This window comes from Coregonus clupeaformis, chromosome 5 (genome assembly GCF_020615455.1).
Source record: "Coregonus clupeaformis isolate EN_2021a chromosome 5, ASM2061545v1, whole genome shotgun sequence".
Taxonomy (NCBI): domain Eukaryota; kingdom Metazoa; phylum Chordata; class Actinopteri; order Salmoniformes; family Salmonidae; genus Coregonus; species Coregonus clupeaformis.
Genome location: NC_059196.1, coordinates 9,993,612 through 10,019,342, shown reverse-complemented (window position 1 = coordinate 10,019,342; position 25,731 = coordinate 9,993,612). Strand labels below are relative to the sequence as shown.

Sequence of the window (25,731 nt, the reverse complement as noted above, 5' to 3'; positions counted from 1 at the left end):
TTTCCTAGTCAGGTCTTGTTGTCAGGAAAAGCTCCTGGCCCTAGTTGAGGCTTCCTAAACCTTTAGGACCAATTTGTAGTACCTCCTCTGTTGTATATAGTAGGCTACTGAATTGAGCATTTGTTTCTTGGTGATAGTTGTCAGAATATGTGAGATTTAGAGATACCTCAGTGTCTAGATTTGCAATGCATGATTAAATAGATGTATGTAGACAAAAGCAATGACTGAGAGCAGATGAGCTCTCCACTTACCAGTGTGCTGTACTAGTGGGAGGGGTCCTTCTGAGGACACTAATGAGAGGAGAACTCATGCATTAGGACTGTGACCTTAAAGGGCAACTCCACCACTTTTCAACCTCATTTTCATTTTCTCCAGCACAATACCATTGTCTACATATGTGAAAACTGCACATTTCTATGTTTTGAAGAAAAGTTGAGTGTGTAAGTGTCCCCTGGCCTAGCCTAGGAGTTTGACAGGCTTGCAAACAGTCGGCAGTTGTTTTGAATGGCTATGTCCACCCTAATCCACATCTCACTCTGGGGCTGCATCCACATTGCTGGCAGACAGGGCTAGATCAATATAGTAACTGTTTTATGTCCCCCATCATCAAGGAAACAGCAACAGTTGATTCCTCCCCAGCAAGTGACATGAATTTGGCTGTGTGAATTTGGCTGTGTGAATTTGGCTGTGTGAATTTGGCTGTGTGACAGCCAAGGAATTTAAGTACAGCTAATCTATTGATAATGCAGTAGATACCTGGGTCAGAGAATTACACTAGTTGACTGAGTGTAGATTTTGTACTGTATGTTTATGTATGCACCACTGTACATGATGATGGTTTAGTGGAGCATAGGTTCAAGGTAAGCACAGATGACTGACACAGATGTATGCCAGCTGGCACACAGACATGCTAGTAATCTGCGATGAAACCCATGGATTTACCATCATCACCCAATCATAATTAGGCCCAGGAGTTTTTCCTAACCATATGACCTGGCCCTAGTTATACAATAATTAAGGGTAGACCTGAAGATCTGAATTTTCAAAGCCATGATCAAATCTCACGCAAGCTGTCAAAGAGACTAGTAGACATGTAGTTCAGAGCTGGCAAAGCCCTGATCTTTGACCATCTCAAAAGCAATGAGCAAACCTTGAATAAAACACTTTCCATTGTCAGTGTTTGTCATCTTCCCCTCGGTCCAGCAGCATCACTGCCTAGACTCATGCAGTGTTGACGAGTCTGTGTCATATAGGCTGGTTCTCTCATTCTACACAGGCTCTCAGATATCACATAATGGAATGTCAGCTGCATTGAAGGTTGTTTGAAATGTCATTGCCTTATTTAGCATTGCAGACTGAATCAGACTTTGGAGAGAGCACTCGAGAATAAGTGGCATATTCAAATTCAATCACAGCTACGTGTGCGTGCGTGCGTGCGTGGGTGGGTGTGTGTTTTTGTGTCTGTGTGCATGTGAACCAGACTGATACATACAGACTGCACACACACACACACACACCATCCATCCATCCATCCACTGCACTCTCAATGAGCCATTGCGTGATGTGGTGCAGCTGGCTGCTGATAAGCCCTTTTCTAAACAAAGAAACGTGAATAAGTAGCATACATCTCCCAGCTGAAATCCTGCCTCAAATGTGTTCCTTAAAATAGACAGCTAAGCTGTGTGAGGAGATAATTTTATTTTTTATTTAACCTTTATTTAACTAGGCAAGTCAGTTAAGAACAAATTCTTATTTACAATGACGGCCTACACCGGCCAAACCCGGACGACGCTGGGCCAATTGTGTGCCGCCCTATGGGACTCCCAATCACGGCCGGTTGTGATACAGCCTGGAATCGAACCAGGTGGTCTGTAGTGACGCCTCAAGCACTGAGATGCAGTGCCTTAGACCGCTGCGCCACTCAGGAGCTCCATAATATGGAGAGATGTGTGAGTTAATAGAACAGTGTGCTTCCTGGGATGGAGTTTAAAGAGATCTTAAGCCATGGAGAGCTAACTGAGACAGAAAAAGCACCTGTTTTCCTGCATAATAGCAACATTATATTTTGGCATATAACAATGTCTTACACTGTCTTACAGTATTCCAGTTTCCTTTCAACTGTTCTCCAAAGCAAATACAAAGATGTAAACACCTCCAGCCTCTTTTTCTCTCTCTCGCTCTCTGTGTGTGTGTGTGTGTGTGTGTGTGTGTGTGTGTGTGTGTGTGTGTGTGTGTGTGTGTGTGTGTGTGTGTGTGTGTGTGTGTGTGGACTTGTTGTCCTATCTTGTCAAGACCAGAATGTCTTGACACGATAGGAAAAGTCTAAATGCTATTTTAGGTTTACAGGTTAGGTTTAGGGTTTGGGGTTAGGGCTAAGTTTAGGGTTAGGGGTCAGGGTTAGGTTTAGGTTTAGGTTTAAGGTTAGGGGTTTGGGATAAGGTAAGGGTTAGGTTTACGGTTAGGATTATGTTTAGGGTTTTGGGAAAATTGGATTTTCAATGGGAATACATTGTTTCTCACCAAAAAGAAGAGAAAAGTAACGTAAACATGGCTGTGTGTGCATGCACATGCATGTGTTTCATTCATTTTGACCCTGCCTATGTATTGTGATGGTGCTGTCACCACCTCACATCACAGAGATCAAGGACAAGGTAGAACTTGCTAATAGGAAATGCTACTTTTGACATACACTATATATTCAAAAGTATGTGGACACCCCTTCAAATTAGTGGATTCGGCTATTTCAGCCACACCCATTGCTGACAGGTGTATAAAATCGAGCACACCGCTATGCAATCTCCATAGACAAACATTGGCAGTAGAATGGCCTTACTGAAGAGCTCAGTGACTTTCAACGTGGCAACAAGTCAGTTCGTCAAATTTCTGTCCTGCTAGACCTGCCCCGTTCAACTGTAAGTGCTGTTATTGTGAAGTGGGAACGTCTAGGAGCAACAACGGCTTAGCCGCGAAATGGTAGGCCACACAAGACAATTCTGTGCTTCCAACTTTGTGGCAACAGTTTGGGGAAGTCCCTTTCCTGTTTCAGCATTACGATGCCCCCATGCACAAAGCGAGGACCATACAGAAATGGTTTTTCGAGATCAGTGTGGAAGAACTTGACTGGTCTGCACAGAGCCCTGACCTCAACCCCATCGAACACCTTTGGGATGAATTGGAATGCCGACTGCGAGCCAGGCCTAATCGCCTAACATCAGCGTCCGACCTCACTAATGCTCTTGTGGCTGAATGGAAGCAAGTCCTCGCAAACAATGTTCCAAATCCTTCCCAGAAGAGTGGAGGTTGTTATAGCAGCAAAGGGGGGACCAATTCCATACTAATGCCCATGATTTTGGAATGACATGTTTGACGAGCAGGTGTCCACATACTTTTGGTCATGTAGTGTACTTTCCCCCCCACTTCCAATCTATTAAGGCATATAGAGGGAGTTTCTCTTAACACTGAGGATATAATAACACCTTTATGAACACCTTACAGCAACTGTAAGGAGTATTAATCTGATGAGGTGATGAGGTCACTCGTGGGGCTGGCTGCACAGGAGGGAAATAAACATTCCCGCTAGAGTCGCCAGTGTTGAGATCACAACTGTGATTCATGCGTAGAGTTAATGGCCCTGCTGTCCTTCCCCTGATCTGGGTGACAACGTTGCCTCCTGGATGCTGTAGTTTGTTTTACAAGTGTTATTTTTTAATTAAGAAGGAGGATATATTAACCGGATGCAACAACAACAAACACCCAGCTTGAAAGCTGAATGTAGAAAGTAAATACCAGGATGAGCTCAACTCAACACTCACATTTTACCCTCACATTAATAGACTCCTGAGTGGCGCAGTGGTCTAAGGCACTGCATCGCAGTGCTAACTGTGCCACTAGAGATCCTGGTTCGAATCCAGGCTCTGTCGCAGCCGGTCGCGACCGGGAGACTCATGGGCGGCGCACAATTCGTCCAGGGTAGGGGAGGGAATGGCCGGCAGGGATGTAGCTCAGTTGATAGAGCATGGCGTTTGCAACGCCAGGGTTGTGGGTTTGATTCCCACGGGGGGCATAGTATAAAAAAAAATATGTATTCACTAACTGTAAGTCGCTCTGGATAAGAGCGTCTGCTAAATGACTAAAAATGTAATCAACAACAGCTTTATCCTTTGGATATCCTCTTATCCTTTGTGATAGCATTGGGATGCTATTTCAGCCGTGTTTAAAGACCATTATTGACCATGCATCAACTCCCAAACAATGTGTCTATAGCACCATATTTCCTGGTCATGAATAAATTCAATACTTCTCTAGGCTAGGGAATCCTTCTGTCTGTTCTGGATCAACTTTCCAAGCTGAGAAAAACAACATCTAGGTGACACTGATGATGATGATGATGATGTTGTGAACTGTAGTCGCTTGCTGTGACCAAAACAAAAAGGAAACGTCGCCCCGTGATTCGTGGTTGCTGCTCTGAGTCCTTTTACATTTTGGCCGAGCTCTTGGAGAGATCACTCAGAGTTTGCCTACGTCAGCAGTGCTGCTCTGTAACTGAGCCCCTAGTACCGTAGGGCTTTTAGCTGAACCCATAGCCCAGGTGGCGCTCTTTCGCCTGGATTTGAAAGTCTGAACACATAAGAAGGTGTGTACTGCATGTCTTTAGAAGTCACTAAAAGCTAAGGTCATTCTCAACGGCTAATCATTAGCCAATGGTGGCGTTCCAAGTCGTCGTCTTTTTGCAGTCGCGCTGCACAGCTGATGGGATCTCAACGGCTGGAGAAGTGTTTCTTCTTCTCAGAAACCACATTAATATGATACAGAAATCGTACAAGATGGAGAGACACTTGCATCTCTAAATGCCTGCCATCACAGGCAAAAAATTATCCAAGTTTTACTGCTAAGCTTCAGCGAGACTGCAATGCAGACTACCTGGAATGTCACTAATGGCCCCTCAGGGGTTTGTGCTTAGTCCCCTCCTGTACTCCCTGTTCACCTATGACTGAGTGGCCAAACACGACTCCAACACCATCATTAAGTTTGCTGACCAGGGCTTAAAAACGAAGGTGTCGTTGTACGCTGATGATTCATGTTTTCTTTTAAATCCACAACTAGAATCCCTCCACAGCCTCATAGAGGATCTAGATACATTTTCTAACCTCTCTGGATTACAACCAAATTATGATAAATGTACTATATTACGTATTGGATCATTAAAAAATATAATTTTTACATTACCATGTAGTTTACCAATAAAATGGTCTGATGGTGATGTGGATATACTCGGATTACATATGATCTCACTCCAATACATTTTAATAGAAAGTTAGCAAAAATAGATAAGTTCTTGCTACCATGGAAACATAAATACCTGTCAATTTGTGGAAAAATCACCCTGATTAACTCTTTAGTATTATCCCAGTTTACCTATTTGCTTATGGTCTTGCCTACACCTAGCGAACAATTTTTTAAATTATATGAGAAAAAAAGATTCAATTTTATTTGGAACGGCAAGCCAAACAAAATTAAACGGGCCTATTTATATAATGAACATGAATTCGGAGGACAGAAATTATTAAATATTAAAGCATTAGACCTATCACTAAAAGCTTCAGTCATACAAAAGTTATACTTAAATCTGAACTGGTTCGTAAATGATATCATCGGTAGGACTGGTGGAGTTATGTCACACATGCAGCTAACAGAAACATATGGAAATGTCTGCTCTACCCAAAATTACAACCAAATAACTGCAGCATTACCGCAAAAATGGAAGAGGAAAGTGGAAGGGGGAAAAAGTAAGGAACTTGTCTGTCGGCCCTGCATTAAAGAACATAATTGGTTAAAGAAAATTGTGATGAATAAAAAAGTATACCAGCCATCCCATATAGATTGCAAAATAGTTGGGAAGAGATATTTGACGTACCGATCCCATGGCATAGTGTTTATGAACTGATACGCAAAACGACGCCGGATTCAAAACATAGAATTTTTCAATTTCAATTATTATACAAAATTCTTGCTACCAATATAATGTTATTTATATGGGGGATACAATCTTCCCAGCTCTGCAGATTTTGCTGCAAAGAGACAGAATCATTAGATCATTTGTTTTGGTACTGTCCATTTGTAGCTTGTTTTTGGACACAGGTCCAGGAATGGCTAAAGAATTGCAATATTTACCTGGAGCAAACCGTGCAGATAGCACTACTGGGTGATCTGAAAAGTAATAGTCAATCTATCAATAATATAATAATACTTTTAGCAAAAATGTTTATTTTCAATTTACAATCTGTAGAAACAATGAGAATAGAAAGGTTCAGAACTTTTGTAAAACATCACAGTACAGTTGAAAAATATATGGCAAATAGAAATCCTATATGGATGGTGTTAAGAGATAGATGATTGGTGTTGAATGGAGTTGAAGGATGGGACTAATAACAACTAACAACAACTAATAACAACAAGATAACTAATGTAAAGCATACTGTGTCCATAATAAGTATATAGGTTATCGGTTGAGAGCTTTTGTGAAAGAGCACAGTTAGAAAGATATGGCATATAGAAGCAAACCGGATGGACATCATGAAGATGATCGGAGCGGTTGAGGGTAGAGGAGGTTCAGGAGTAAAAACAAACAAAAATAATTATTGTAAAATTGACTGTGTCCATAAAAAGTATATAGTATGTATAAGCTGGAAGTAGAGGCCTGTCACCGATTCAGCCGAGGCTGCCCCTCCTCCTTGCTCGGCAGGCTTCGGCTTATGCGTTGCCGGAGTACTAGCTGCTACCGATCTATGTTTCTGTGTTCTACTTGTTTTGTCTTGATTGTTCACATCTGGTTCCCATTATGTATTGATTTCTTCCCTATTTAACCCACTGTGTTTTGTGCGTGTTTGTTCATGTTTGGTTGTCGTCTGGTGAGCGGGTTTGTTCCTCCCTGCGTGGAGGTTATGTTATTTACGTTACCTACGAGTAAAGTACGTTTTCGATTAGCTCTGTGTCCTACGCCTGACTTCGTCCTACTGCATCACACTGACCTCCTGACAAGGCCTAAGGGGTGGTGGGGTTGGAAAGTAATAAAGGGAAATATATTTTCTTAAAGGATATGTATATACAGTGCCTTGCAAAAGTATTCATCCCCCTTGGCGTTTTTCCTATTTTGTTGCATTACAACCTGTAATTTAAATGGATTTTTATTTGGATTTCATGTAATGGACATACACAAAATAGTCCAAATTGGTGAAGTGAAATTAAAAAAATAACTAGTTTCAAAAAATTCAACAAAAAAAAGAAAAGAAAGAAAAGTGGTGCGTGCATATGTATTCACCCCCTTTGCTATGAAGCCCCTAAATAAGATCTGGTGCAACCAATTACCTTCAGAGGTCACATAATTCGTTTAATAAAGTCCACCTGTGTGCAATCTAAGTGTCACATGATCTGTCACATGATCTCAGTATATATTCACCTGTTCTGAAAGGCCCCAGAGTCTGCAACACCACTAAGCAAGGGGCACCACCAAGCAAGCGGCACCATGAAGACAAAGGAGCTCTCCAAACAGGTCAGGGACAAAGTTGTGGAGAAGTACAGATCAGGCTTGGGTTATAAAAAAATATCTGAAACTTTTCACATCCCACGGAGTACCATTAAATCCATTATTAAAAAATGGAAAGAATATGGCACCACAACAAACCTGCCAAGAGAGGGCCGCCCACCAAACCTCACGGACCAGGCAAGGAGGGCATTAATCAGAGAGGCAACAAAGAGACCAAAGATAACCCTGAAGGGGCTGCAAAGCTCCACAGCGGATATTGGAGAATCTGTCCACAGGACCACTTTAAGCCGTACACTCCACAGAGCTGGGATTTACGTATGGAAGAAGGTACTCTGGTCAGAATTGAGCTTTTTGATCATCAAGGAAAATGCTATGTCTGGCGCAAACCCAACACCTCTCATCACTCCGAGAACACCATCCCCACAGTGAAGCATGGTGGTGGCAGCATCATGCTGTGGGGATGTTTTTAATCGGCAGGGACTGGGAAACTGGTCAGAATTGAAGGAATGCTGGATGGCACTAAATACAGGGAAATTCTTGAGGGAAAACTGTTTCAGTCTTCCAGAGATTTGAGACTGGGACGGAGGTTCACCTTCCAGCAGGACAATGACCCTAAGCATACTGCTAAAGCAACACTTGAGTGGTTTAAGGGGAAACATTTAAATGTCTTGGAATGGCCTAATCAAAGCCCAGACCTCAATCCAATTGAGAATTTGTGTTATGACTTAAAGATTGCTGTACACCAGCGGAACCCATCCAACTTGAAGGAGCTGGAGCAGTTTTGCCTTGAAGAATGGGGCAAAAATCCCAGTGGCTAGATGTGCCAAGCTTATAGAGACATACCCCAAGAGACTTTCAGCTGTAATTGCTGCAAAAGGTGGCTCTACAAAGTATTGACTTTGGGAGGGTGAATAGTTATGCACGCTCAAGTTTTCTGTTTGTTTCACCCCCAAAAATATTTTGCATCTTCAAAGTGGTAGGCATGTTGTGTAAATCAAATGATACAAACCCCCCAAAAATCCATTTTAATTCCAAGTTGTAAAGCAACAAAATAGGAAAAATGCCAAGGGGGATGAATACTTTCGCAAGCCACTGTATATGTATGTATATGTATTTATATGTATGTATGTGTATACAGTGGGGGAAAAAAGTATTTAGTCAGCCACCAATTGTGCAAGTTCTCCCACTTAAAAAGATGAGAGAGGCCTGTAATTTTCATCATAGGTACACGTCAACTATGACAGACAAATTGAGAAAAAAAAATCCAGAAAATCACATTGTAGGATCTTTAATGAATTTATTTGCAAATTATGGTGGAAAATAAGTATTTGTTCACCTACAAACAAGCACGATTTCTTGCTCTCACAGACCTGTAACTTCTTCTTTAAGAGGCTCCTCTGTCCTCCACTCGTTACCTGTATTAATGGCACCTGTTTGAACTTGTTATCAGTATAAAAGACACCTGTCCACAACCTCAAACAGTCACACTCCAAACTCCACTATGGCCAAGACCAAAGAGCTGTCAAAGGACACCAGAAACAAAATTGTAGACCTGCACCAGGCTGGGAAGACTGAATCTGCAATAGGTAAGCAGCTTGGTTTGAAGAAATCAACTGTGGGAGCAATTATTAGGAAATGGAAGACATACAAGACCACTGATAATCTCCCTCGATCTGGAGCTCCACGCAAGATCTCACCCCGTGGGGTCAAAATGATCACAAGAACGGTGAGCAAAAATCCCAGAACCACACGGGGGGACCTAGTGAATGACCTGCAGAGAGCTGGGACCAAAGTAACAAAGCCTACCATCAGTAACACACTACACCGCCAGGGACTCAAATCCTGCAGTGCAAGACGTGTCCCCTTGCTTAAGCCAGTACATGTCCAGGCCCGTCTTTTGTTTGCTAGAGTGCATTTGGATGATCCAGAAGAGGATTGGGAGAATGTCATATGGTCAGATGAAACCAAAATAGAACTTTTTGGTAAAAACTCAACTCGTCGTGTTTGGAGGACAAAGAATGCTGAGTTGCATCCAAAGAACACCATACCTACTGTGAAGCATGGGGGTGGAAACATCATGCTTTGGGGCTGTTTTTCTGCAAAGGGACCAGGACGACTGATCCGTGTAAAGGAAAGAATGAATGGGGCCATGTATCATGAGATTTTGAGTGAAAACTTCCTTCCATCAGCAAGGGCATTGAAGATGAAACGTGGCTGGGTCTTTCAGCATGACAATGATCCCAAACACACCGCCCGGGCAACGAAGGAGTGGCTTCGTAAGAAGCATTTCAAGGTCCTGGAGTGGCCTAGCCAGTCTCCAGATCTCAACCCCATAGAAAATCTTTGGAGGGAGTTGAAAGTCCATGTTGCCCAGTGACAGCCCCAAAACATCACTGCTCTAGAGGAGATCTGCATGGAGGAATGGGCCAAAATACCAGCAACAGAGTGTGAAAACCTTGTGAAGACTTACAGAAAACATTTGACCTGTGTCATTGCCAACAAAGGGTATATAACAAAGTATTGAGAAACTTTTGTTATTGACCAAATACTTATTTTCCACCATAATTTGCAAATAAATTCATTAAAAATCCTACAATGTGATTTTCAGGATTTTTTTTCCTCATTTTGTCTGTCATAGTTGACCTGTACCTATGATGAAAATTACAGGCCTCTCTCATCTTGTTAAGTGGGAGAACTTGCACAATTGGTGGCTGACTAAATACTTTTTTTCCCCACTGTATGTGTATGTATGTATGTATATATATATATATATATATATATTTGCGAGAAAAAAACCATATGGGGTATTGGAAGTGATGCAGACAATTACATTGATGGAAGTTACAATCTATCTGCAATATTAAAGCTGATCTACCCCCTAAAAAAAAAACATACAAAATTATTATTTTTTGCTGACGACACAACAGTGGTAGGCCTGATCACCGACAATGATGAGGCAGTCTATAGGGAGGAGGTCAGAGACCTGGCAGTGTGGTGCCAGGACAACAACCTCTCCCTCAATGTGAGCAAGACAAAGGAGCTGATCGTGGACTACAGGTAAAGGCGGGCCGAACAGGCCACCATTAACATCGACGGGGCTGTAGTGGAGCGGGTCGAGAGTTTCAAGTTCCTTGGTGTCCACATCACCAATGAACTATCATGGTCCAAACACACCAAGACAGTCGTGAAGAGGGCACGACAACACCTTTTCCCCCTCAGGAGACTGAAAAGATTTGGCGTGGGTCCCCAGATCCTCAAAAAGTTATACATCTGCGCCATCGAGAGCATCCTGACCGGTTGCATCACCACCTGGTATGGCAACTGCTCAGCATCTGACCGTAAGGCGCTACAGAGGGTAGTGCGTACGGCTCAGTACATCACTGGGGCCAAGCTTCGTGCCATCCAGGACCTATATACTAGGCGGTGTCAGAGGAAAGCCCAAATAATTGTCAAAGACTCCATTCACCCAAGTCATAGACTGTTCTCTCTGCTACAGCACGGCAAGCGATACCGGAGCGCCAAGTCTAGGACCAAAAGGCTCCTTAACAGCTTCTACCCCCAAGCCATAAGACTGCTGAACAATTAATCAAATGGCCACCCGGACTATTTACATTGACCCCCCCAGCTTCTACCCCCAAGCGAGAGGCATGAAATGAACAGACCAGAGGCAGTGGTTGTGGTTCCTTTTCTTTTGTATTGTTACTGAACAGGTTTTCTTTCGCCCAACAAAATAATTCCAAAACAGGGTAACGTCCAACGCTGAAACAACAGCGTAACAAAACAATTTACAAACTAAGCCGTTGACCAAAAGGCCGTGGTCCAAAAAGGGAAAGTAAAACAACAAATGGCTCCTCCTGTCTTTAGACTATCGTCTACACATACAGTTACAGGAGGAACGCTTCTCTCTATCTATAGTCTGCCTTGGTTAACAGAGAGACAAGGGGCCCCAGACGAAGAAGCTTTCTCTGAGGTAGGACAATACGACGTCCTCACAGGTCCCCGTCTCTACTCCCAAATCTCTCCCAGCTCCTCTCCTGGCACACCTATATAGAGGAAGACACAAAGCAATTAGTGGGCCCAGCTGTGTGCTAATTGGCTTTACTCTGAGTACCTATCCCCTGAGGAGGGTGCTGTCGTGCCGTCTTCCTCCGGCTGGTCACTGAACTCTCACACTATGTATAGTCACTTTATCCCTACCTACATGTACAAATTACCTCGACTAACCTGTACCCCCGCACATTGACTCGATACCGGTACCCCCTGTATATAGCCTCATTATTCTTATTTTATTGTATAATTTTTTTTTTTTTTTTACTTTAGTTGATTTGGTAAATATTTGTTTTACTCTTTCCTGAACTGCATTGTTGTTTAAGGTAAGTAAGCATTTCACGATAAGGTGAAACACCTGTTGTATTCAGCCGCGTGTGACAAATAAAGTTTGATTTGATTTTTGATTTTGATTTGTTGAAACATCCATAAAGAATGTCTCAGTAATTGGACAGCAATAACCTGGAGCTGCAACGACTAACACGCCTATAATTAGCAGACCTGAGCAGGCACCCTGGAACAGGTCAGCAGCTTTAAAACCAACTCTTCTGAATATCAATGAGTGAACCTTTGACGGTAGTGGTGATTGAGGTGCATTTCTATTCAAGGAGAAGATAATGTTGCAGTCTAGGCTATGTAGCAATGAATGGTCTGGTGATTAACTTTTGTGATGAGTATCCTACTTGACATGCTTTATGAATTCGAATGGACCGTATTCACACTGAACATTCTAAAGCGGTTATACATCTTGCACCGACAGGCAGAGCTATTTTTCCTATGCCAACCAATGTATGTTTAGACAGCCATTTTTAAAGAATAAGTCAACTTTGGTTAGGATTGGCAGACAAATGACATGTGATTGACTCTAATGAAGAACTTCCACCTTCTATCCCATTAGACATGATTTCAAATCCACACTGTGGTGGTCATAAAATTTTGTCAGCTGGTGATTGTCAAGCAAATAACTGCCTGTCTCACGGTAATTGACCGTGAATTAACATAAACACATTTAGCATCTCCTGGCTTCCACACATAGCCTACAAGCCACTGATGCAGACCTTTGGAACATCTACATTTTAAAAAGTTGAATAAATCAATTTAATATAGCCTACACCATCACAATACATCCATTATTTTTTTTAGACAGGTCTAAAGAAACATGATATGAAGAAAATGTAGTCTATTTCAGAAGAACAGAATAGCATACTCTGAGTTGTCCTTATGTTAGGCCCTGATCTGGCTATGCCATATGGCTGTGGGCTACACTGGTTCATTTAGCAGACAAGATTTGCTTAGAATTCCATGGCATTCTTTTTTTTTTGTTTATAGTATGAAGAATACAGTTGAACATAGCTAAATAAAATAGAAAGGATATTTTTGCCAAACGATTTGAGGGAGTGCGCACATGCGTCTATTCTGTGTTGAGCGGTTAACAAAGAAACAGGTACTCCGATATGCCTAATTTAGAGTTATTTATGTAACTTTAGGTGTGATAGAAATGTTGGGCTATATGTTTTGATTTTTAATACATTCTAAGGCTGCATGATGCGACTCTAATGTTGATTTGAAAAAGGTTGCATGAAAGACATGAGCTCTGCTTTTTTATTCGCATAGGCTGTACACACTTCCTCAATCTCTCATTCACAATTTGACAAGCACTTGATAATGCCTCAAATTTCCCGGCTGCATCCCCTTTGTGTGGCCATAATGCCCCCTAAAAAAAATCCATGCCTTTTTGCGGCCAGTGGCCTTGTGCCCTTGGGCTGTATACAATAATTATAATTCCCTTCTCCTGGCTGCGTGCTGAAGCACCTCTCACTCACATGGCTCTCAGTCACTTGATCGGGTCTTTCTCACAGGCTACAAGTGAAGACCGACACATCGGGGACGCAACTGCGCGGGTCCTTATCCAATTCCGAGGCGCATATTGAAGATATTGGAAGAACTGTCCACATTGACTTTTCTTCAGCCAACAAGATGAGTAAGCTTAATGAACAGCAAAAGCACTAACCTATGTCAATCTACTATCCCCCATAGTACAAAAGTTGACCTGTTCTATTCTGTGCGAGAAATAAATATTCCAAACATAGTCTGGGACAATTGTCGGATGCGATAGATCCCAAATTAATACAACCACTAACATAAAAAAACCTGTTTTAAGGAAGGAAAAAAAACCTGTTCCACTAGCATGAAAACACCATTCTCAAAAGTGATAATGGACAATTATCATGCACCTGTCTCGAAACAGGGCAGTGGGAAAAAATGTAATCTCTGCAATTAAATAGCGAATGGAGGACGCTTTTCCGTGGTTCATTTTCATGCCAGCTAGGTAGGCTATACTCCTGTTGTAAAGAGAAGCATTGTGCTTAATATTAGGAAAGTTTAGAAATAAATATAGTAGGCCTAGCCTATAGAAAGCTGATGGGATCCTCCTCTTTTTAATAGAGGCCATTACTCTGTTTTCTCACGCAATTGCATAGCCTATAGAAATGTTACGCAACATCAGCTCATGGGCTCTCATGAAGTGTTTGATTAGATTTTCGATTAGATTTGCATTGATGTCAGAGTGATTAGAGGGACAATGGAGTGCTGAGTACCAGGCAGTTAGCAAGTTTGGTAGGCTACTAATGACCATCAGCAGCATCAGACCTTGGAGAAGCCTAATTACCTAAACTAAAGTCCTAGGCCCTGTATATACTTAAGTTTTACAACTGATGTACAACACATTTGGCACAATGGCTGTGATACAACATACATTTTTCTGCACAAAAATAATTACACCAGTGTGGAGACACCATTCAATAGTTGTCTTAACATTTTTGTGCAGACAAAGTTTCCGTTGTATCACAACAATATCAGTTGTATCACAACCATTCATGTCAAATGCGTTGTACATCAGTTGTACGACCTAAGTGTGTATGGGGCCATGGAGCAGTTGATAGACTTGATACAGTGCTGACTACAATTCCATTGTTAGGCGCCTCAAAGCTCTGGGGAGCTTTCTTCTCAGCATTTATCCTTCCTCCACCACTCTCTCTTTCTCTTTCTCTCTTTCTCGCTCTCTCTCTCTAACTCCATCTGTCTTTTTTCAATAGAAAAATCAATAGAAAAAGTACTGACTCTGCTCTTGTATTTAGGCCAGTCTGTATTTAAATCTACTTGATCTATTACTGAAATTAATTGACTTGTTAGTGCATTAACTCATACCATTTGTGACATAGATGGACCTATTCCTTACACAATACAATCTCACTGATCTCTCTGAGGGATTTTCTAAGTGTTTGGTATTTTTCCAGGTTTTAAAGCCTTACTTAAGTGCCTGTCGGGGAGGTTCTGCAGCCGAGAGCTGATTGGAATCATGGGACCCTCAGGGGCTGGCAAGTCAACTCTGATGAACATCCTGGCTGGCTACAGGTGAGAGGGCTGCTATCATTCTTTTGCATCGTTTTTTGTTTTAAAGGAGAATGGAAGACCACTCTACCGTACGTATATTTGAATGTTTTATTCAGATATATCAGAAAGGAGAGGGAGATAGGTGTAACAGGGTAAAGGGTTGAGGCAGGGGTCCCCATTTTCAACGAACACCTCGTCTAACATTAATTTCTGTCACGCCCTGGCTCTGGGGACTCTGAAATGTTGAGCCAGGGTGTGTAGTTTCTGGGTTATACAGTGGGGAAAAAAAGTATTTAGTCAGCCACCAATTGTGCAAGTTCTCCCACTTAAAAAGATGAGAGAGGCCTGTAATTTTCATCATAGGTACACGTCAACTATGACAGACAAATTGAGGAAAAAATTCAGAAAATCCCATTGTAGGATTTTTTAATGAATTTATTTGCAAATTATGGTGGAAAATAAGTATTTGGTCACCTACAAACAAGCAAGATTTCTGGCTCTCACAGACATGTAACTTCTTCTTTAAGAGGCTCCTCTGTCCTCCACTCGTTACCTGTATTAATGGCACCTGTTTGAACTTGTTATCAGTATAAAAGACACCTGTCCACAACCTCAAACAGTCACACTCCAAACTCCACAATGGCCAAGACCAAAGAGCTGTCAAAGGACACCAAAAACAAAATTGTAGACCTGCACCAGGCTGGGAAGACTGAATCTGCAATAGGTAAGCAGCTTGGTTTGAAGAAATCAACTGTGGGAGCAATTATTAGGAAATGGAAGACATACAAGACCACTGATAATCTCCCTCGATCTGGGGCTCCACGCAAGATCTCACCCCGTGGGGGTCAAAATGATCACAAGAACGGTGAGCAAAAATCCCAGAACCACACGGGGGACCTAGTGAATGACCTGCAGAGAGCTGGGACCAAAGTAACAAAGCCTACCATCAGTAACACACTACGCCGCCAGGGACTCAAATCCTGCAGTGCCAGACGTGTCCCCCTGCTTAAGCCAGTACATGTCCAGGCCCGTCTGAAGTGCATTTGGATGATCCAGAAGAGGATTGGGAGAATGTCATACGGTCAGATGAAACCAAAATATAACTTTTTGGTAAAAACTCAACTCGTCATGTTTGGAGGACAAAGAATGCTGAGTTGCATCCAAAGAACACCATACCTACTGTGAAGCATGGGGTTGGAAACATCATGCTTTGGGGCTGTTTTTCTGCAAAGGGACCAGGACGACTAATCCATGTAAAGGAAAGAATGAATGGGGCCATGTATCGTGAGATTTTGAGTGAAATCCTCCTTCCATCAGCAAGGGCATTGAAGATTAAGCGTGGCTGGGTCTTTCAGCATGACAATGATCCCAAACACACCGCCCGGGCAACGAAGGAGTGGCTTCGTAAGAAGCATTTCAAGGTCCTGGAGTGGCCTAGCCAGTCTCCAGATCTCAACCCCATAGAAAATCTTTGGAGGGAGTTGAAAGTCTGTGTTGCCCAGCGACAGCCCCAAAACATCACTGCTCTAGAGGAGATCTGCATGGAGGAATGGGCCAAAATACCAGCAACAGTGTGTGAAAACCTTGTGAAGACTTACAGAAAACGTTTGACCTGTGTCATTGCCAACAAAGGGTATATAACAAAGTATTGAGAAACTTTTGTTATTGACCAAATACTTATTTTCCACCATCATATGCCAATAAATTCATAAAAAATCCTACAATGTGATTTTCTGGATTTTTTTCCCTCATTTTGTCTGTCATAGTTGACGTGTACCTATGATGAAAATTACAGGCCTCTCTCATCTTTTTAAGTGGGAGAACTTGCACAATTGGTGGCTGACTAAATACTTTTTTTCCCCACTGTATTTGCTATGTTTATGTTCTAGATCGTTTAGATCTATGTTGGCCAGGGTGGTTCCCAATCAGAGGCAGCTGTATCTCGTTGTCTCTGATTGGGGACCATACTTAGGCAGCCTGTCTGTCTGGCACTAGTCGGTGTGGGATCTTGTTCTGTATAGGTTTGTTTGGTGTAACCTTTAAGACTTCACGTATCGTTTGTTTGTTGTTTTGTTCGTGTGTTCAGTACTTGAATAAAATGTACGCTTATCACGCTGCGCCTTGGTTCCACGACTCATTAAACGATCGTGACAATTTCCCAAATAGATGTGATTGGAATGTTAACTCATTGTCTTTGTTTACAAACTTCTGCCTCCACACATAACATTATTGTTGTAAAAAACTGGAAGCATCTACAGTAACTGTGAGGAAGATCTAGTACCTAGTAGTATGTTTTCACAGTACCCAAAACCATTTTGGGATGTTTTAAATAATTGTGTGATGTGTTTGACCATGGGAAAAGAGCCACAGTGGAAATAAAAGTATGATCATGTGGGTTTGATGGAATTTAATCAATGTGTTTATGATCAATCATCATGTCACTGCACCAGGAGTAGTCAAATTAATATGTTTGTATTCATTCATTCTCCACTCCTGTGTGTCCTCCTTAGGGAAACAGGCATGAAAGGGAAGATCCTGGTGAATGGGAAACCCAGAGATCTCCGCACGTTTCGTAAGATGTCCTGTTATATCATGCAGGATGACATGCTTCTGCCGCACCTCACTGTCCGGGAGGCCATGATGGTGAGAGAACAGGGTCGTGTTCATTAGGGCACACAGTGGAATTTTTTTTAATTTTTTAAAACTGAAAACAAAAATCATTATTGGACAAATCTAGGTAGTCCCTCCCTGTTTCAGTCCGTTTTCTTCCGTTTGGTGCCTAATGAACATCACCCAGACACATGTTCTTATTGGGAGAATAGGTTGTTTGTTTATGGTTTGTTATTATGCAGTAATGATGGACTAATGTGAGGTGTAGAAGAAAGTGGTGACTGCTGCCATCCACTGGATGTACTGCAGGGTGAATAGTGGAAATCGTACATTTGCAGTGGCTATCGTACATTGTCATGACTAAAACGTAGCTAAATTACTGTATTCTATGGATTTGATGTTGTTTCAGGTTTCGGCCAACTTGAAGCTCAGTGAAAATATGGAAGTGAAAAAAGAACTGGTGAGTTGGACAGAAATGAACAACTTGCAGATGTGTGAAATTATACATACGACTGTGATTTGTGTTTACCTACTAATGGTAGAAAATGTGTGTGTGTGGGTGCGTGTTTGTGCGTGCGTGTGTGTGTAGGTGAATGAGATCCTGACTGCTCTAGGGCTCCAGGAGTGTGCTCACACCCGCACCAGCTCCCTATCTGGGGGGCAGTGTAAACGGCTGGCAATCGCCCTTGAGCTAGTCAACAACCCCCCAGTCATGTTCTTTGACGAGCCAACCAGGTAAGAGGCTCACCATGTCCACCTGATCTGTCAACTATGGGACAAGACACGCCCTTGTACATTCTTGTTGGTGGTGTATTGTGGCAGTGTTACTTGATCTAAGTCCTGGAGGGCTTTCAGATATCAAGATTTCAGTCCATTTGAGATAACAGGGCCTGGAGGAAAAACTCCTGGTCATACTTGTAACGTATGTGCTTGGAGTCAGGAAGCAGGTGCAGAAGGTACGTTTAATGAGAAGCGAAGGCAGGTAAACCAAACAGGAGAAGCGTACTGAACGTGAACAAAACCAATACTGCCTAATGACTGAGGCTACTGAGGGCTAAATAAAGGGAGAGTAATCAAGGTGATGATGAGGTCCAGGTGTGCGTAACGATGGTGCCAGGACCGCTGGTTAGTAGACCGGCGACGTCGAGCGCTGGAAAAGGGCAGCGGGAGTAGGCGTGACACTACTGATGACGTAACATGACCTCCACCTCTACCATGGATCAAATCCCTCTTGCTCCTACAGAATATGTGAAATGTAGCCATGCACTGAAAGCGCCTTTCTAACTGCCCCTCAAGGGTGAATAAAGTTGTATGGAATTGAATTAAATTGAATTTTTTAAGCCATCAGTAGCCTGAGTTTTGGGGCTTGAGTAAATTGGACATAAACCCGTAGTGTTATACAGTACATTCCATATTCGTTTGAAATAGAGGTTGTTTCTCATCTACCGGTATCCTGCTGGTCCTGCTTCCCTAACCCTCTCCTGTTGTTTCCAGTGGTCTGGACAGTGCTTCCTGTTACCAAGTGGTTTCCCTCATGAAATCTCTAGCCCTGGGGGGACGCACCATCATCTGCACCATCCACCAGCCCAGCGCCAAGCTCTTTGAGATGTTTGATAAGGTACAAACAGGCCCCTCTCTGTCCACTTCAATCCATCAAATGATTAGACAACACATTAACAATGAGAGACAATACAGAGCCGTGGCAGTTGTCCCCTGGGTGTAGGGAGGAGTTTTTCCTAACCACGTAACCCGACCAGACCAGAAGAATTCCAGGCCCCCCTAGCTGTATTCTATAAAAGCCCTGAGTTTTTTCTGGTAGGGTCACGTGATCAGGAAAAACTCAGGTCCCCACCCACGGACCAGCTGTGTCTTTCTCTCCACCTGATGTGTTGTCTTGTCCTTCCACAGCTGTACATACTGAGTCAGGGCCAGTGCATATACAAAGGCACCGTCCCATACCTCATCCCCTATCTGAAGAACCTAGGGCTCCACTGCCCCACCTACCACAACCCGGCAGATTTCAGTGAGTTCAATGGGACCTCAGAACAGAGCACACATACTTAATATCAGTGAAATATTTTTGTTTGTGTTTTGCCCCACATTGCAGACCATGTTTTGTTAATACCCTCTTCATAATGCCTTAAAAATGAAGTTATATTGCCTTACACATGCATAATGTATTTTAGTAAGAGGGTATTCATAGAAATTGTTAACGGGATTTTTTCTGTCCCAGTCATCGAAGTGGCATCAGGGGAGTATGGAGATTGGAATAGTGTTCTGTTTGAGGCGGTCCAGGGTGGAATGTGTGCCATAGAGGAGAAAAATTACTCATGTGACAAAAAAGACACATCAGCTGTTTGTCCAACAAAGTGCCTCAAGGTGAGTACTAATGTGACATACAACTGAGAATCACTAAGGAATGAGCCCCATTCACTGACACACACATACACACACACACACACACACACACACACACACACACACACACACACACACACACACTCACACGCAGACTTTAAACAGTGGCACTCTGTTTTGTCTTGAAATGCCCCCGTCTGTCTCTTTTCACAGGACTCAGGAGCAATTGAGAGCCATTCATTTGCCACAAGCACTTTGACACAGTTTTGCATTCTCTTCAATAGAACGTTGATAACAATATGTCGAGACCAGGTATGTGAGTAGAATTACAAGGGGGTCCTCGGGTAGCTGGGTGCTAACAGGTTGCAATAGCATGCATGTAAACATCAACTTGTTGGGCTAGTTTTAAGCCTAGCCATGGATTAGTGGAAAAGGCACTTTTAAATGAGATTCTCCATTGAGCATGCTTTTAAACCTGCCCTATACATACATCAGTGACATGAGGATGAGTGAATTGTATAGGAGAGGAGGGCGTCCATGCCGTGAGTCATTGTGAGCATTTCTGTTTCAGGTGTTGACACACCTAAGGCTGATGTCACACATCTCTATAGGAATACTGATCGGCTTGCTCTACTTGAACATCGGCAACGATGCCAGCAAGGTCTTCAACAACACCGGCTTCCTCTTCTTCTCCATGCTCTTCCTCATGTTCGGAGCTCTGATGCCCACCGTGCTCACATGTGAGTTGACAGAATTGTGAGGGGGACTTGTTCATTAATCAGTATTGTTAGGCTCATATGCATTCAAAGTGTGTACGAACTTTGCAGTCAATGGTTTTGTCCTTAAATGGCACCCTATTCCCTGGTCAAAAGTAGTGCACTATATAGATAATAGAATAGAATAGAGCCATTTGGGATGCAACCAATATGTTTTCTGTTTCTGTAAGCCTTTTCACAATGCATGTTCTTAGCCTAGACCCTAGGGCTATCATTAACTCTAGGTTTAAACAAGCTAGCTTACCCTGAAGGTTCACACAAGCGTTTGTTAACTCTGCTAGGCTAACTAAAACCAATGTCAATTAATCTTTATTTATTTAGTCAGGGTAGTCCATTGGATAGTCCATTCAGCAACAAACATCATTGTTTCCCAGGGATCCCCTAGGATCCATGACATTGGTAAGTATATTAAAGAAGGCAGACTGTTTAATTATTGTTTGCTGTTTCTTAATGTCTGACCTGCAGTTCCTCTGGAGATGTCAGTTTTTCTAAGGGAACATCTAAACTACTGGTACAGCCTGAAGGCTTACTATCTGGCTAAGACCATGGCTGACATGCCATTCCAGGTGAGTTGGTCATCCAAACAAAGCAGGCACACAGCAGAATGTGTGTGTGTGTGTGTGTGTGTGTGTCTCAGAGAACCCAACAGCATAATACAACATAGATACAGCAGTGCCACCCAGTGTTTATGTATAGTACGGCCCTCTCTTCCCCAGGTCCTCTGCCCCATCATGTACTGCAGTATAGTGTACTGGATGACAGATCAGCCTCCGGAGGCCACCCGCTTCCTGCTCTTCCTTGCCCTGTCCATCTGCACGGCCCTGGTAGCCCAGTCACTAGGGCTCCTGGTTGGTGCTGCCTCCACCAACCTCCAGGTACCTGCTGGATCTAACTAAATGCTAACTAATGCTAATGTTTCACCATCTAGCTAATTTTCTTAACACTTTGCAATGGCACATGTAGCCTTCATGGGTGTGCGTCTCCTAGTCTGTACACACAGCATTTTCCTACCCTTGCGCAACCTAAACAACGTAATGACTTAATTTGCCATCTGTTTGCATGAACAGCCGGATCTACTTTTTGTCCACGAGCACCATTAAATGACTTGTCGCTTTTGCAATGTGTACAGACCATTAGCCCCTCTCCCTGCCTATCTTTCCACAGGTAGCCACTTTCGTCGGCCCCGTCACTGCCATCCCTGTCCTTCTCTTCTCGGGCTTCTTCGTCAACTTTGACACCATTCCCAAGTACCTGCAGTGGAGCTCCTATGTGTCCTACGTCAGGTATGTCCCACTTGTGCTGGAGTCTGGTCTAGTGGTAGCTGCTGACCTTGAACTACACATGACATGACCACTAGCGGTGGAGGTTCGACCCCGGAGTCCAACGCTTTACGTCTTCTACCTATAACTGTCTCTACTGCTCACTTCATGCCTGTTTATCTCAATAAAATATGAAAAGAGAGAGGGGGTAAAATGTCCCAATGCATCTTTGCATTGTATTGACCTGTAAATAATAACAATGCAGGTACCAGTCGTCTGGTTTCATCTAGATTTTAGACCAATTAGTCTGTGTTGTCTCCCAGGTACGGCTTTGAGGGGGTGATCCTGTCCATATACGGGATGAACCGTACCTATCTGTATTGTCCGGGGAAAGTGTGTAAGTTCCAGAAGCCTGAGGAGGTCCTCCAACTGTTGGACGTGGAGGACGCCAAGCTCTACATGGACTTCATCGTTCTGGGGATCTTCTTCGTGATCCTCCGATTCGCCACCTACCTGGTGCTGCGCTACAAGGTCAAGTCAGAGCGATAGATCTCACCCTCAAGGCCCCGCACTGTTCTGTGCAAAGCTACTGTACTGTACCACGTGGGTCCCACATCCAGTTTATGTATCAATACCATAAATCGCTGCTTGGAAAAACTGGAATATATCACTTTTCTCTGTTGAAGTCATGATGGGACCAGAGAAGGGACATCTTCCAACAAACATAATAGTTTTACCTCAGCAAGTAGGACTCTAAGCATCTGCATGTACAGTAGGGTGAGACTGATGAGGTCACACAGACTCTTCAAAGGACTGACCTGCAGAAACAACCAAAAACAGAGAATGTTTACATATCATTTAGCCTTGGCATAGCCAGAGGACATTCTACTGTTGCACTGGAGTGTGTCTGTTTTTAAAGACAGAATTAATGAGTATTGTAATCATGTGTTGATTCAATTTCCTCAACTGAACAGAACTATTCACTTTTCTTCCTACTATCTTTCACTCTCATCCATGGTTTCGTTACAGTTTTGAGAACTAGAAAATAAATATTACTTATTTTACCTGATTAAAATGTATGAAAAACAAATCTGTAGATTATTAGGCTATTAACTTGTTTTATACTGTCTTTAAAATGGATGATTCTCCTAATTATATATTTTTGGTTTCTCTAATCAATTTTCAAAGCCTGTCAAGATTTTGATTTTAAAATATATATAATTCTTAACTGTTTACGTCCTACATGATGTACTGTACTGTATGTATGTATGCAACATTGTTGAGTTTAGTTTGGGTAATAGATTAAAGAGGAGGTAATATTGTCCTCAATCATAGTGCTAAACATGTCTCCACTGCCACAGAAATGTATATATTTATAGTATAACCAGAGATGCAACATTCAAACTTTACTGCCACCTAACCATGGATGAGTTTAAAGTCCCAGTGCAGTCAAAACCGTTATTGCCTGTGTTTTATATATATTTCCACACTATGAGGTTGGAATAATACTGTGAAATTGTGAAAATGATGATAATGCCCTTTTATTGTAAGAGCTGTTTGGGGAAAAAAACACCTGAAATTTCAGCCTGTTTTGGTGGGATGGCGTTTTGGCCTGCCTGGTGACATCACCAGGCGGTAAATTAGTTAATGGACCAATAAGAAAGAGAGTTCCAAACCTCTCTGCCAATAACAGCTAGTTTTCAGTTTCCCCCCTCCCCACTCAGATCACTCCAAGACAGTCCTAGCAAAATTCTTGCTTGAGAAATTGCTCTTTGCTAAGAAGCTATTTTTATTTCTTTTTGACCATTTTCATTGAAAATAATCACAGTGAAAGGTACTTAATTGTTACCCAGAAATGATTTGATATTGAGATAAAAACGGCAGCATTGGACCTTTAATATAAGGCCTGTATTATATACACCTTCATTACAGTAAAGTCATCCATGGCTACCTGCCACCTTGCACACAAGCATTCACTTTCTCAGTTCGTAGGACTTGCTTGATATGTCTTCTATAGTTTCTTATGAGTGTGTGTGAGTTGCATATTTGACCGTGGTTGGAATTGGGATACCCAGCTTTCAGGAAAACAAGCCAAGAGAAAGAGTGACAGTAGGCTATGTTGCAAAATCTAGTTGGATTCAGACATTTCAGTTACAATATACTGTGACATTCCTAAAATATTTTAATTATCTCGCCTATTTTGACCTGTTACTCCGCACCAGCTTGATCATTTCTCTCAATTCCATTGTACAGCATCGCAAATGGCTGGTATTTCAATAAAGACTTCAAACTTTACTAACTTATAATAATTGTGTTGCAATGTGTTTGTCATGGGTCATGGGGTATATATAGCCAAGATCTCAACTCCACGAATTTAAGCTCCGACTTTTTCGAGTCGATAGCAGTTGATACTTCAAAAATGTAAATTCTTAAACCCTCACCGTGTACCTATATTTGCTTTCTGTTGTTGAATGCCTTTCTTTGTTTGCTGAAATCCATGCTTTTTAATGAAACGTTAGTCAAAATACAACCACTGATGGTTTCCTTGATGAGATTCAATTGGCACATGAGCGTTCGAGTTGCCATCTTAGAGCAACAGCAATACGGCACTCTCTGCGGGGACGGAAGAAAGCAGATGTTTCCGGTTTTCAACCTAACTTCCGTTTCCCCTGAAAAACAGATGTGGGGACTCTGCTCAGGCGTCTTTTTACGCCTGCTACGTTAAGTTAGCAATGAGGAAACAGTCCGTGGTTGTATTTGATTAACGTTTATATTATATAAGTAAGTATAAGTATGACATTTGGTCATTAAAAGTATGGATTTCAGCAAACAAAGAAAGGCAAGCCACAACAGAGGACAAACATAGGTACACGGTGAGGGTTTAATAATTAACATTTTTGAAGTAACGACTGCTAGCAACTTGAAAGCATTGGAGCTTCATTAAAAAAACTCTAGTCTGTACTTAGCCTGGGCAGCCGCTAGTGGGTGCTATGGATGTCCGATCGTCTGGGCTTGAAGGAAAATTCCACCCAAAAACTATCTTTTGGTATTTGTTTCATTAGTCCATTGTTGACATAGTCCCAAAAGATGGATGGAGTTTTCCTTTAATGTGCCCAGCTGGTAATACACTCCTGTCCCCTGGCAACTGGTTCGTACTCAAAACGTTCTCCATTCTGGCTGCAAAGTCTTCGATTTCATTCTTAACTCGATATAATGGCGACAAGGCAAAAAAAAAAAGGGAAAAAATGCATTATTTCTTTATGAAACACCAATTTCCACCACCATGTTAGAAGGGCTAAATGCTAGTCCCGGATGTTGAGTATTGCATTCATCCAATCAGGTTGCAGCAGGCTGTTTTTTCACCCCTAACCTAAACTCATCAAAGGCAAGTATGTGATTTATTTAAGAATGCATTGTTTTGAAACTGAAGCCAGGTTGTCCACTTTTGGGAAGGGGAAACCTAGTCAGTTGCACAACTGAATGCATTCAACCAGAATGTGCCTTCCACATTTAACCAAACCCCTATAAATCAGAGAGGTGTGGGGGGCTGTCTTAATTGACGTCCATGTCATCGGTGCCTGGGGAGCAGGTGTTGTTGGGGGGATTCGAATCAGCGGCCTTTCGGTTATTGGCCCAACGATCTTAACCGCTAGGCTACCTGATGCCTTTGACGCCTAGCTGCGTTTCGATGGTACGACCGTAGGCAAACCGGATGTCATTGTTTTCAATCAGAGCACGACGGTAA

The 25,731-nt window shown here is 42.5% G+C and overlaps 1 protein-coding gene across 1 annotated transcript in view; it reads left to right on the top strand.

Moving 5' to 3' along the window:
• The window catches only part of LOC121567062 (ATP-binding cassette sub-family G member 4-like), a 29,067-nt gene extending 5,443 nt beyond the window's left edge, over positions 1–23,624 (top strand). The window contains exons 4-16 of the mRNA XM_041877005.2: positions 14,887–15,004; positions 17,494–17,626; positions 18,003–18,053; positions 18,183–18,328; positions 19,088–19,211; positions 19,502–19,616; positions 19,827–19,972; positions 20,165–20,263; positions 20,523–20,691; positions 21,193–21,293; positions 21,444–21,602; positions 21,892–22,010; positions 22,310–23,624. Coding sequence (XP_041732939.2) covers positions 14,887–15,004; positions 17,494–17,626; positions 18,003–18,053; positions 18,183–18,328; positions 19,088–19,211; positions 19,502–19,616; positions 19,827–19,972; positions 20,165–20,263; positions 20,523–20,691; positions 21,193–21,293; positions 21,444–21,602; positions 21,892–22,010; positions 22,310–22,535 — 1,706 coding nt within the window. The 3' untranslated portion in view covers positions 22,536–23,624. The remainder of the gene's footprint in view (positions 1–14,886; positions 15,005–17,493; positions 17,627–18,002; positions 18,054–18,182; positions 18,329–19,087; positions 19,212–19,501; positions 19,617–19,826; positions 19,973–20,164; positions 20,264–20,522; positions 20,692–21,192; positions 21,294–21,443; positions 21,603–21,891; positions 22,011–22,309) is intronic.
• Positions 23,625–25,731: the final 2,107 nt, after the last annotated feature.